The following is a 13,031-nucleotide window of genomic DNA, read 5'->3' as shown; positions in this document are numbered from 1 at the left end:
GCTAATAGCCATTGATGGACCTATCCTCCATGAACTTATCTAGTTCTATTTTGAACCTTGTTATAGTCTTGGCCTTCACAACACCCTCTGGCAAAGAGTTCCACAGACTCACTGTGCATTGTGTGAAAAAAATACTCCTTTTGTTTGTTTTAAACCTGCTGCCTATTCATTTCATTTGATGACTCCTAGTTCTTGTGTTATGAGAAGAAGTAAATAACACTTCCTTATTTACTTTCTCCACACCAGTCATAATTTTACAGACCTCAATTATATCTCTCCTTAGTCAACTCTTTTTCAAGCTGAAAAGTCCCAGTCTTATTAATCTTGCCTCATATGGAAGGCGTTCGATACCCTAATCATTTTTGTTGCCCTTTTCTGAACCTTTTCCAATTCCAATATATCTTTTCTGAGATGGGGCGACCACATCTGCACACAGTATTCAAGATGTGGATTTATATAGAGGCAATATGATATTTTTGGTATTATCTATCCCTTTCTTAATAATTTCCAACATTCTGTTCACTTTTTTTGACTGCCACTGCACATTGAGTGGATGTTTTCAGAGAACTATCCACAATGACTCCAAGATCTCTTCCTTGAGTGGTAACAGATAATTTAGACCTCATTTTATATGGATAGTTGGAATTATGTTTTCCAATGTGCATTACTTTGCATTTATCAACACTGAATTTCATCTACCATCTTGTTGGCCAGACCCAATTTTGTGAGATCCTTTCATAGCCCTTCAGTCTGCTTGGGACTTAACTATCTTGAATAGTTTTGTATCATCCGCAAATTTAGCCACCTCACTGTTCACCCCTTTCTCCTGATCATTTATGAATAGGTTGAATAGGACTGGTCCCAGTACAGACTCCAAGGGGACACCACCATTTACTTCTCTCCATTCTGAAAACTGACCATTTATTCCTACCCTTTGTTTCCTATCTTTTAACAAGTTACCGATCCAACCTTCCTTCTTATCCCGTGACAGCTTACTTTGCTGAGGAGCCTATGGTGAGGGACCTTGTCAAAGGCTTTCTGAAAATCTAAGTACGCTATATCCACTGGATCCCCCTTGTCCACATGCTTGTTGACCCCTTCAAAGAATTCTATTAGATTGGTGAGGCATGATTTCTCTTTACAAAAAACTCTTTCCCCAACAAATTATGTTTATCTATGTTTTTGACAATTTTGTTCTTTACTATAGTTTCAACCAGGTTGCCTGGCATGTAATTGCCAGGATCACCTCCGGAGCCCTTTTTAAAAATTGGTGTCACATTAGCTATCCTCCAGTCATTTGATATAGAAGCCGATTTAAATGATAGGTTACAAACTACAGTTAAAAGAACAGGAGTACTTGTGGCACCTTAGAGACTAACAAATTTATTTGAGCATAAGCTTTTGTGGGCTACAGCCCACTTCTTCGGATGCATGGAATGGAACATATATTGAGGAGCTATATATACACATACAGAGAGCATGAAAAGGTGGGAGTTGTCTTACCAACTCTGAGAGGCCAATTAAGTAAGGAAAAAAAACTTCTGAAGTGATAATCAAGATAGCCCAGTACAGACAGTTTGATAAAAAGTGTGAGAATACCTACAAGGGGAGATAGAGTCAATGTTTGTAGTGGCTCAGCCATTCCCAGTCCCTATTCAAACCTAAGGTGACTATCTAGCAGGGCCGGCTCTAGCCATTTCCCGCCCCAAGCACGGCGGCACGCCACGGGGTGCACTCTACCGCTCGCTGGTCCCACAGCTCCGGTGGACCTCCCGCAGGCTTGCCTGCGGCTGCTCCACCAGAGCTGTGGGACCAGTGGACCCACCACAGGCACACCTGCGGGAGGTCCACCGGAGCCGCCTGCTGCCCTCCCGGCAAGTGGCAGAGCACCCCCCGCAGCGTGCCGCCCCAAGCGCGTGCTTGGCATGCTGGGGCCTGGAGCCGGCCCTGCTGTCTAGTTTGCATATCAATTCCAGCTCAGCAGTTTCTCCTTGGAGTCTGTTTTTGAAGCTTTTCTGTTGCAAAATTGCCACCTGCAGGTCTGTCACTGAAACTACAGTTAGTAGTTCTGCAATTTCACATTTGGGTTCCTTCAGAACTCTTGGGTGAATACCATCTGGTCCTAGTGACTTTTTACTGTTTAGTTTATTAATTTGTTCCAAATCTCCTCTAATGACCTCAATCTGCTACAGTTCCTCAGATTTGTCACCTAAAAAGAATGGCTCAGGTTTTGGAATCTCCCTCACATCCTCAGCCGTGAAGACTGATGCAAAGAATTCATTTAGTTTCCCCGCAGTGGCCTTATTGTCCTTGAGTGCTCCTTTAGCATCCTGATCATCCAGCGGCCCCTTTGATTGTTTAGCAGGCTTCCTGCTTCTGATGTACTTAAATTTTTTTTGCTATTACTTTTTGAGTGTTTCGCTAACTGCACTTCAAATTTTATTTTGGCCTTCCTAATTGTATTTTTCACTTCATTTGTCAGAGTTTATGCTCCTTTCTATTTTCCTCACTAGGATTTAACTTGCACTTTTTAAGGGATGCCTTTTTTTGTCTCTCTCTGCTTCTTTTACTTCGTTGTATAGCCACAGTGGCACTTTTTTCATTCGCTTACTGTGTTTTTTCATTTAAGTTGCATGTGTATTATGGTGTCTTTAAAACGTTTCCATGCAGCTTGCAGGGATGTCACTTTTGGCACCACACCTTTTAATTTCTGTTTAACTAACTTTCTTATTTTTGTGTAGTCTCCCTTTCTGAAATTAAATGCTACAGTGTTGGGCTGCTGTGGTGTTTTCCTCACCACGGGGATGTTAAATTTTATTATATTATGGTCACTATTACCAAACAGTCCAGCTATATTTACCTCTTGGATCAGATCCTGTGCTGCACTTAGGACTAAATCAAGAATTTCCTCTCCTCTTGTGGGTTCCAGGACTAGCTGCTCCAAGAAACAGTCATTTAAGGTGTTAGGAAACTTTATCTCTGCATCCCATCCTGAGGTGACATGTACCCAGTCAATATGGGGATAGTTGAGTTTTTTTATTTTTATAGCCTCTCTAATCTCCCTGAGCATTTCACAGTCACTATCACCATCATGGTCAAGTTGTCAGTACTATATCCCTACTGCTATATTTTTATTATTAAAGCATGGAATTACTATCCATAGAGGCTATGGTACAGTTTGGTTCATTTAAGATTTGTACATCATTAGATTCTATGCTTTCTTTCACATAGAATGCCACTCCCCCACCAGCACGACCTGCTCTGTCCTTCCAATATATTTTGTACTCTGGTATTACTATGTCCAATTGATTATTCTCATTCCACCAAGTTGATGTGATGCCTATTATATCAATATCCTCATTTAATACAAAGCACTTTAGTTCACCCATCTTATTATTTAGACTTCTGGCATTTGTATAAAAGCACTTTAAAAACTTGTCACTTTTTAGCTGTCTGCTATTACATGATGTAATTGAATGGGATTCTTTTCCATTTGACTGTTTCTCATCAGATCTTACCCGTATTTTCAAGGAATACTGAAGCACCTAGCTTAGGATTGATCTACATAGTTTTATGGACGATTTAACTATCTTGGTTAGGAGTATGCTTTTATACCAAAACACTTACATTAGTACAATCTATAGTGTTTATAAGCTATATCGCTATAAGCGCTGTTACACCATCATAACTGCATCCACACTAGGGAGCTATACCTCTTGAACAATATCGGTTTCTACACCAGTATAATTAAAGCAGTACAAGTGAGAAGAGAAGCCCCTAAAGACAAAGGGTCATTTATCAAAAAGCTTCTATTTAAAGGATTGATGAATAAATTTTGTTAAACGATTAAGTTAGACTTTTTATATATGTAAAAGATTGCTGCTAAACAGGGTGGTATTTGCCTTTCAAACTCCAGTTTAAGGGAGTGGTTAGCAAAAGCTGGTCAATCCTCATTTCCCTTATGAGGGAAATTAAATAGTTTCAAATATGACCTTGGGAAATACTTGAAAACCAAGTAACCTAACACAATTTGTGTTGGAGATGCAACTCTGAGTAGAAAAGAAAGAGTTTTAAGTACAAATCCACACCTGTGTCAGCTTCCAGATGTCACACTCACCTACATTTGATAAGGTTTGAAATGTAGCTTCCCCTGTACAACTGTTTGGCCATGGATGAAGGGGGTTTTGTGAGAAATATTCCCTGGTGACCACAAGTTCAATATAAAACAAACCAAACAAATTATTCACTGGTGGAGGAAGGAGGAACATCTTAGAAGAGTCTTTTCAGTAATCGAAGCACCCCAGCCATCTCCTTATCCACTCCCTCTCAGAACAGTTCAACACAATCTTGGTGTTACTTAATCTTACACTCATAAGATTTTCCATCCATTTGTTGGCTATTCTAATAGGTACATTCTTTTTCCAGTCATGAAAGAAAAGTCCCTTCCAACATACCTGATGGGAGTTGCAGCTCCCTTTGCTGCATTTTGTTCCAGTTCCTCCAGCAGTTCCACTGTAATAAAAAACAACAACTTCTGTTACAGCTCTAATATCAGCAACTCTTTGACTAGGAACTACATTTAATCCCCAAGAAGTTGAATGTGAGCCAGAACTAGTACTGACCAGTGTGGAACACAGTCATGGCAGGGTGTAGTGAGAAAAGGGGCATTCATTGTAAAAAGTAATCAGATCAGATATCACAGGCACTGGTATGCGGTAGAAATATTTTATACTAGTGGCATTTAAGTTGAACCAACAGCATCTCTACTGAAACCTATATGGCCCTGCACTCACTCACTCTCACTCATGCCCGTCACCCCAATCGGGGTATGGGCCGCCAACCACAGATCTCCAGAGTCCTCTATCCTGGGCCATTCGCTCTAGCTGGTTCCAGGTATAGCCCATTTTTTTGCTATCAGCCTGCAGGTCGCGTTGCCAGGTGTTTCTTGGACGACCTCTTTTCCGCTTGCCTTGGGGGTTCCACCGCAGTGCCTGTCTGGTGATGTTAGTTGGCTGCTTACGTAGTGTATGTCCTATCCAACCCCACCTTCTCCTTCCGATTTCTTCCTCTGCTGGGAGTTGACAGGTCCTCTCCAAGAGGTGGATGTTACTGATGATGTCTGGCCAGCAGATCTGGAGAATCCTTCTGAGGCAGCTATTAATGAAGGTCTGGATCTTCCTGATGGTTGTTTTGGTTGTCCTCCAGGTTTCAGCTCCATACAGTAGGACTGATTTCACATTGGATTTGAACAGTCGAATTTTTATTGCCAAAGGCAGCTCTCTGGAGCTCCAGATGTTCTTGAGCTGTAAGAAGGCTGCTCTTGCCTTACCAATCCTTACTTTGATGTCTGCGTCTGTGCCACTCTGCTGGTTGATGATGCTACCTAGGTAAGTGAAGGACTGCACTTCTTCCAGGGGGCTTCCATTTAGTGTGACTGGGTCATTGCTGATGGAGTTAATCCTAAGGATCTTGGTCTTGTCCTTGTGAATGTTGAGGCCAACCTGTGATGACGTGGCTGCCACTACGTTGGTCTTCTCTTGCATCTGCTGTTTACTGTGCGAAAGGAGCACAAGGTCGTCAGCAAAGTCCAGGTCATCAAGCTGGGTCCACAACGTCCACTGGATTCCGTTCCTACGCTTGTAAGTGGATGTCTTCATAATCCAATCGATGACGAGGAGAAAGAGAAGTGGTGACAACAAGCATCCTTGCCTGACTCGAGTTTGCACCTGGAAGCTGTTAGTAAGCTGCCCTCCATGGATCACTCTACAGTGTATACCGTCATATGAGTTCTTGATCAGGTTGACCACCTTTGCTGGGATGCCGTAGTGCCAAAGGAGCTTCCAGAGGGTCTCTCGATCCATGCTATCGAACGCTTTCTCATAATCAACAAAGTTGATGTACAACGAGGAGTTCCACTCCATAGACTGCTCGACTATGATGCGAAGCGTTGCTATCTGGTCCGTGCATGATCTATTCTGCTGAAAACCTGCCTGTTCATCTCGTAGCTGTGGATCAACGGCATCCTTCATTCTCTCTAGGAGGACTCAGTTGAAGACCTTCCCTGGCACCGACAGGAGTGTGATTCCTCTATAATTGGCACAGTTGCTAAAATCTCCTTTCTTGGGGATTTTGATGAGATATCCCTCTTTCCAGTCTACCGGAATCACTACTTCTTCCCATATCTTCTCAAAGAGGGGGTACAGCATTTCCACTGAAGCATCCAGGTCTGCTTTCAGGGCCTCTGCTGGGATGTCATCAGGTCCAGCCACCTTCCTATTCTTCATCATGGTGATGGCTTTTCTGATCTCATCTCTGGTTGGTTTATCGCAATTAATTGGGAGGTCCTCGTTGGCTGGGTTGATATCTGGTGGATTTGGTGGTGCTGGTCTGTTCAGGAGTTCCTCAAAGTGCTCCGCCCATCTGTTCATCTGTTGTTCTATTCCCGTTATAGACTTTCCCTGCTTGTCTTTAACAGGACGTTCTGGCTTGCTGAACTTTCCAGACAGTCGCTTGGTAGTATCATACAGCTGTTTCATATTACCGCTGTATGCTGCCTGCTCCGCTTCTGCTGCCAGTTCATCCACATACTCTCTCTTGTCCTTCCTGATAATCCTCTTCACTGCTCTATGGGCTTCAGCATTCTCTTTTTGAGCTTTGGCCTTTGCTGCTCTAGTCCTGCTGTTATTGACTGCTGCCTTCTTCTTTTTTCTGTCTTCTATCTTGATCAAGGTCTCTGCTGTGATCCACTCTTTCTGCTGGTGTTTCTTAATTCCAAGCACTTCCTGGCATACCGACCTAAGTGTCTCTCTCACTTTCTGCCATCTGTTTAGTACACTGTCTTTCTCTTCCTCAGACCGATCCTGTAATACTGAAAACTTATTCTTCAGCGTCAGTCCAAAATCTTCCTTGGTCTTACAGTCCTTCAGAAGGCTGACGTTGTACTTCACTCTTCTGTCTGACGCGTCTATCCAGTTCTTTTTCAGCTTCAGCTTCAATCTGGCCACCGCTAAGTGATGGTCGGACGCCGCGTCTGCTCCTCTTCTAACTCTAACGTCCTGCAAGGATCTTCTGAACTTCTTGCTAAAGCAGACATGATCGATCTGATTTTCTGTCATGCCTGCTGGTGATACCCAGGTACTCCTGTGGATCCGCTTGTGAGGAAAGATGCTACCTCCTATGACCAGGTTGTTAAGTGCACACAAATCCACAAATCTCTCTCCATTCTCACTCATCTCTCCCAGAGCGTGGGTCCCCATAACTTGTTCGTACCTGTGTTGTCAGGTCCAATTTTGGCATTAAAGTCTCCCATAAGGATGATGATGTCTTTGTCTGGGAGAATCTCTAACATTTTCTGGAGTCTGTTGTAAAAATAATCTTTATCCTCCTCTTCGCTGTCATTAGTTGGAGCATAGCACTGAACAACATTCATCTTAATCCTCTTCATTTTAGTTCTGAAGGATGCTGTGATGATCCTGGGACCATGTGCCTCCCAACCAATCAGTGCGCTCTGTGCCTGCTTGGATAACATGAAGCCTACTCCCTGTGTGTGGGGTGCGTCGCTCTCTTCATGTCCTGAATACAACAACAGCTCTCCTGTCAACAGTCGTCTCTGTCCTGCTTGCGTCCATCTTGTCTCGCTAATGCCTAATAGGGTCAGGTTGTTGCTCCTCATCTCTGCTGCAACCTGCGCCGTCTTTCCTGACTCGTACATGGTCCTCACGTTCCATGTGCCGATGGTAATCCTCCTGGTTGCAAGAAGGGTAATCGGCTTAGTGGCTTCCTCACAGCTTTTACCACCCAGCGTCATGCATCTTCGAGTTGAAGACCGTTCTTTTTCCAGGGTAAAAGTCTCTGTTGTCTCTATTGTTGGCGTTTCTGTAGCAGGTTGATTTTTTACGAGGTGGAGTTGCTAGCCCCACGCCCAACCCTCCTCCTTTATCCTGACTTGGGACAGGCAGATGGCCCCAAAGGACCTCTCTGGTGGAGTTTATGGCCCTGCATAAGGCCAATATTGCACCACCACAGTTTACAGATTAAATTTTGTTGTAAATGTGATAAACCAAAGGAGGAGGCAAGGATGTACAGTACATAGATCACTCAGAGCTGCCTTCCATCTCCTTGCCCCCAATGCAAAACTGAGAGTGTCGGCAGTACACAGATAGGCCGGTCTACACTAGGGACATTTCTAAAAAATTCACAATGGCTATCCCCAATGAAGCTTTAAAAAGGCCTCAGAGTAGCATACTGCACATGAGTTATTTATTTGTGGGAGTGGCTTCAAAATAAAGTTATCTTAGACAGTTTGTTTCATCAGAAAAATTCTTCTATCTGAGAATGGAGTGCTCTGACTCCTGTGTCTTTTTGGATCTGGGGAAGTAGACGAGCAGAGGCAACAGTGATCACCCCAACACAGTCTCTCCACAAGGTGTTCACTTAGTTCATTAATTCATGGAAACAAGACATAAACACAAGGCTAATAAATCTCAAAACGTACTTTGATCATTTAATTTGCCTAGTTTTAATTAATTCAGATAGTACTTCAGAGCATATTAATCAGTATAACGTGGCACAGTATACTAAACAACGTAACATAGCATACTTTATAAAAATATTTAAGGGGAGACCATCAACTTGAAATATTATCATTTAAAAAAAAAAGCGTTAAAGTAGTTTAAATTGAAGAATCTGATCCATGAAGTAATGGCCATCTTTACATTGACTGTAACGGGCTTTGAATCAGCACCATATAGCACTTTATATGTTCAAGAACTTTATAAACATTAACTAATCATAACAATGCCCTTTGAGATTGACGATCAAGTACTACTATCCCCATTTTATAATTTTTGCAGTTTTGGATACTACTTCCCTGCTGATTTTATCGTTGCATAATCAAATGTTTCTATTTTTTTTTAAGTGTTCTTCTCACCTATATTGCTATGTGATAGGCCCAAAACAAACAAATGGGGAAACTGACTCATTATATAGGGAAAAGAGCAAAATTGATTATATGCTAAGTGCTGTTATATGCACGAAGTAAATAAGCTGTGTGGGAGCAGAGAAAGAGGAACAGGAAATATTTTTCCCCTGACCTCTCAGCTATAGTAATCTTAGGTTTTATCTATTATTTTAAGTACATTTTGAGACAGAAGAATGATTTTTAAGTTGACTGTGTCCCTTTAAATCATAGTAATAAGAGACCTCTTTATAACATCTACTATTAAATCTTTGAAAGACAGGAAAACATCAGCTATTTTGTATGCGTTTTACAGAATGCACAGTTTAATGAAATATTGGAGAGAGAGTTCTCATGTACTGTTCAAATTATTATATCTTAATAAGTCCCTTTAAAATGTTTTCAATTTTTATTTACTTAACACTTGGATTATAAAGTTTTATTATAGTCGGTTTCATTTGTTATAGTCATTTTCATTTTTAACACAATTCTATTGTGTTTGGCTTAAACGCTCCAGGGGAAAGTGAAAATCTAAACAAGAGACTTCTCACTGAATCTTTTTCAATTTTGTTTTTTTCACCTACAGAAGTTTTGCAGACAAAAGTGCTACTGTAAACAAAGCCTAAGATACTTACATGGCCCTCCCTGATTACTGTAGCATCTGAGCACATCACAATGTTTAATGCATCTATTCTCACAACATCCCTTTGAGGAAAAGTGGTACTATTATCCCCATTTTACAGATGGGGAAACTGAGGCACAGATAGGTTAGTGACTTGCTCATCACAGCAGGGACTTTAAGTCAGATTGCCCAAGTCCTAGACTAGGGCCCTTACCACTAGGGCATCTTTCCTCTCCTTACTTAGGAGTTACTTAGCCAAAACTCTCGACGACTAAAATGGGACTTTTATCCAAATAAGAAGGCCTGAATAGGGCCCATCATTAGAAAAGAAAAACAAAAGCGCTAAACAATAATACCCATGAACCTCACCCTTGCAGAACAAAGAAAGTTCTCACCATTCACAATTTCATAAGCAAAAAACATCTTCACACCTGCCATGCTTCTGCCTGTTTCCAAGTTCTTCACTGAAATAATTAAAAAAAGATAGGTAGATAAATAATCAGAAACATTGAGCTCTGCAATAAAAGTCAAGGTAAGAACTGATTACACACCAAATAAGGCCAGAGAACTGTGCTCGCTAATGACAACTGGCAAAAGCACTAAATCAACAATTTCAAATGACTGTATTGAGTAAAACGGATACAAAAAACAATGAGAGTGTTGTACGCAAATGTCTTGTGGACATAACGAGGCAAATTCTGGACTCAATTATTCTTTTGCAATCCCAAAGCTGAAAGCACAGTTGGGCCCATTTCCTTTGTAATGTTACATTAGGTAAGAGTGTTCACTCTTCTGCAGCTTGTTTTTCATTGCATGAGTACAACCATGCCCCTCTGAAATCAATGGAAGGTTAGTCTGTGCCTGGTACAATCAGCAGTAGGTGCAGTCTACATGAAAGACTGAGCAGCCTAGTTCTATTTAGTTTCTTAATGGCTGAAGATTAATTATTCTGGAATTATCAGTCAAAGTCAGTTATTGAGTAATTTGAGTGGCACAGGTTCCAGTTACACATAATTATTGCTGAGCAAGGCATAAGTACATCAGAACCCTCTCCTGTTCCTATTCTCCCGAAATGAAGGACTACATGCAGATTTATCTTGTTCATGATAAATCATGAAGGTAGATTATGACTCTATTTCACTTAAAATCTCAGATATCTTTTAAAATAAACAGCCTCTCAGATTTGTTCACTACATTCAGAATTTGGGCAAGCAATGCTCTCCATCTACTAGTCTAAACAGTCCCAGAAAAGACCAGAGAATGGAATGGAACAAACATTCAGTTCAGTCCTGGCACATCAAAAATTGTATAACTATCACATTAATCTATTCTTTCTCGTGTGGGAAACAATGTTCTCTTTCCAATATGGGATATGAAGTTCCAGCCCACACACCCTTCCAACATATGATATAGCATGCCAGTGAGCCCCTATCCTATCCAGTTCAGGATATGTAAATACATCTTCCTGAACTCCTCCCTCCCTCCCCAGCATTTGAAGAACTATATTAATTTAGGTGACAAGTACAGAACAAGAGTTAAACCTCTGCTCAGAATGATACTTCTGCTGGAATCCACATGCTGCAATATTCCCTGGAAGACGCCACATTTCAAGGTGATTTTCACTGCTTTTCCCAGAATCTCATTGAGGAACTGGTAATCGCTGCTTGGATCCATGTTGGTATATCCCAAAACTAGCTCCCCAAATAGTCTGGTTCTCAGCAGAGTAGGAAATGAAAAGGGGAACTCCTCTGTTAAAATATTTGTTTTTCTTAGGACCTCTGCAGGATAATCCAAGAAGAAAAATGAAAAGATAGAGCCAGATTCATTTTAATGCTCTCCAGCTGTGACATTCAGCATCCAGTAAAATAAAGCTGCAGATTGAGGAGGAAAGCACCTCAGGATATAATAATTCATATACCTATACACATACAGGCACCATATTTGTCAACCAACTGCATACATGGGGCAATGGTAGTAAAATAAATTACATTTAGCTCTAAAAACCAGCATTGCAAGCTTCCCTGTCAAATGGAGCATAAATGCCAAAATCTGAAGATCCTTTACACATTACAGGATTGAAATTATTAAAGTATAACAATGCCAGAAATTTTGCTGAACAGACCACGAGTTTCTTTCCTACATGGGAACTGTTAACAACTAAGATTAAGCAGACTCATTCACTAAAAAGTAAATACAGTGCACTATTAAGTGCAGAGAAGCAGTTATACAGGGACCAACCAGCTTGGCAGCCGTTCCCAACCTTTACCAACACCTCTAATGGTTTGCCAGATCAAATCCTCCTCTCTGCCAACCAGTGCTCCCTCCCTATTGTGCAGCGCACTAACTCGCCCCACGCTGGGGCTGCTTTTGTGACCTCAACGCCGCCCTTAGGAGTGACCTCGAGTCGCAGCTCACGCAGTAGGAGTGAGAGCGCGAGTCGGGAGCCCCTCAGCCCGCACGCAGGTGCAGAGCAGTGGGGATGGGCTCGCACTGGGCCCCGCAGGGCAGGGGGAGCCCAGAGACAGCCCTGGGGATAAACAGGTCACCACTAAGGTCACTGCATGGGGCAAGGAATCACACCAGGGGCCCGGACCCCACAGGAGCAGCTCCCCAAGTTCCCTCCCCACTGCCAAGTCCTCTAAGCGAACGAAGCGACTCGCTACTATATAGCGCGGGCAGAGCGGCGGGCACCTCAGACCATACAAACTCCCTGCGCCTAGCTCGGCACAAGAGCCGTGTTCGGGACTATAACTCCCAGGGTACAATGCGGCACCTGGCAGTGAGTAATCAGTACTACGCGCCACGCTGAATGCTGGGAGTAGTAGTTTCCACGGGCCGCGCCTTTAGGGCCTCTCGTGATGACGTTGAAGAGCCCTAAGTGTGACCGTTGCGGGAGGGAAGACAGGGGCCGCGCCGCGCAGGCGCTGATGAGCTCTCTGCGAGAGGTGAGGAGTTGCGGGGCGGGGTTACGGCGTAGGGCCGAAGGGGCGCTCCACCCCCGCGGCCGGGGTTGATAAGAGGAAGCGCCGGGGTCTCACCGCTCCCTTTCTCGCTTACAGGTGTTCAGCTGCGTCGGTGTCGGGCCGCAGCGTCCGGGACCCGCTGACTGGCCGAGCCTACCGTTGCCTTTCCCCCCATTCTCTGTGCGGTCCGCGGCTGTCCCTGCCCCGCTCCCCTGCGGCCGGAGATGGGCTCGCGAGCATCCTCGCTGCTGCGGGACGAGGAGATCGAGGAGATCAAGAAGGAGACGGGCTGTGAGTAGCGGGCTGCCGGCCCGGGCTTTGCGGGCTTGGGCTGAGCGAGCCGGGACGGGCGCGGGCGGCCGGTCTCTGCCCCACTGGCGGGCGGGGCGACGCGGCTGGCGGAGACTCGAGCTGGTGGTCACCTGAGCCCAGGCCCGGGGGTTGGGGCCATTGAGATGCCGAGCGCAGCTTCCATGCTGCGATCGCAGTG

The 13,031-nt window shown here is 43.6% G+C and overlaps 2 protein-coding genes across 11 annotated transcripts in view; one reads left to right on the top strand and one right to left on the bottom strand.

Annotated features, from left to right (window-relative positions):
• Positions 1–12,451, bottom strand: part of EXD1 (exonuclease 3'-5' domain containing 1) — a 47,078-nt gene extending 34,627 nt beyond the window's left edge. The window contains exons 1-4 of one of the 9 annotated variants that reach the window (XM_050954818.1): positions 12,352–12,443; positions 11,120–11,449; positions 9,974–10,042; positions 4,455–4,512 (exon numbers count right to left, since the gene is read on the bottom strand). In XM_050954818.1, the coding sequence (XP_050810775.1) occupies positions 4,455–4,512; positions 9,974–10,042; positions 11,120–11,252 (260 nt within the window). In that variant the 5' untranslated portion in view covers positions 11,253–11,449; positions 12,352–12,443. Of the gene's footprint in view, positions 1–4,454; positions 4,513–9,973; positions 10,043–11,119; positions 12,327–12,351 lie in introns of those variants that run through there. The other 8 variants (XM_050954822.1, XM_050954819.1, XM_050954821.1 and 5 more) reach the window with 8 other exon arrangements.
• Positions 12,452–12,614: 163 nt separating this feature from the next.
• CHP1 (calcineurin like EF-hand protein 1) overlaps positions 12,615–13,031 on the top strand; it is a 38,828-nt gene continuing 38,411 nt past the window's right edge. For both annotated transcript variants that reach the window (XM_050954891.1, XM_050954890.1), the window contains exon 1: positions 12,615–12,832. In XM_050954891.1, the coding sequence (XP_050810848.1) occupies positions 12,766–12,832 (67 nt within the window). In that variant the 5' untranslated portion in view covers positions 12,615–12,765. The remainder of the gene's footprint in view (positions 12,833–13,031) is intronic.

The sequence above is a fragment of the Gopherus flavomarginatus genome, chromosome 5 (genome assembly GCF_025201925.1).
Source record: "Gopherus flavomarginatus isolate rGopFla2 chromosome 5, rGopFla2.mat.asm, whole genome shotgun sequence".
Taxonomy (NCBI): Eukaryota; Metazoa; Chordata; order Testudines; family Testudinidae; genus Gopherus; species Gopherus flavomarginatus.
The sequence above is the reverse complement of the archived record's forward strand: the minus strand, read 5'-3'. Positions and strand labels throughout refer to the sequence as shown.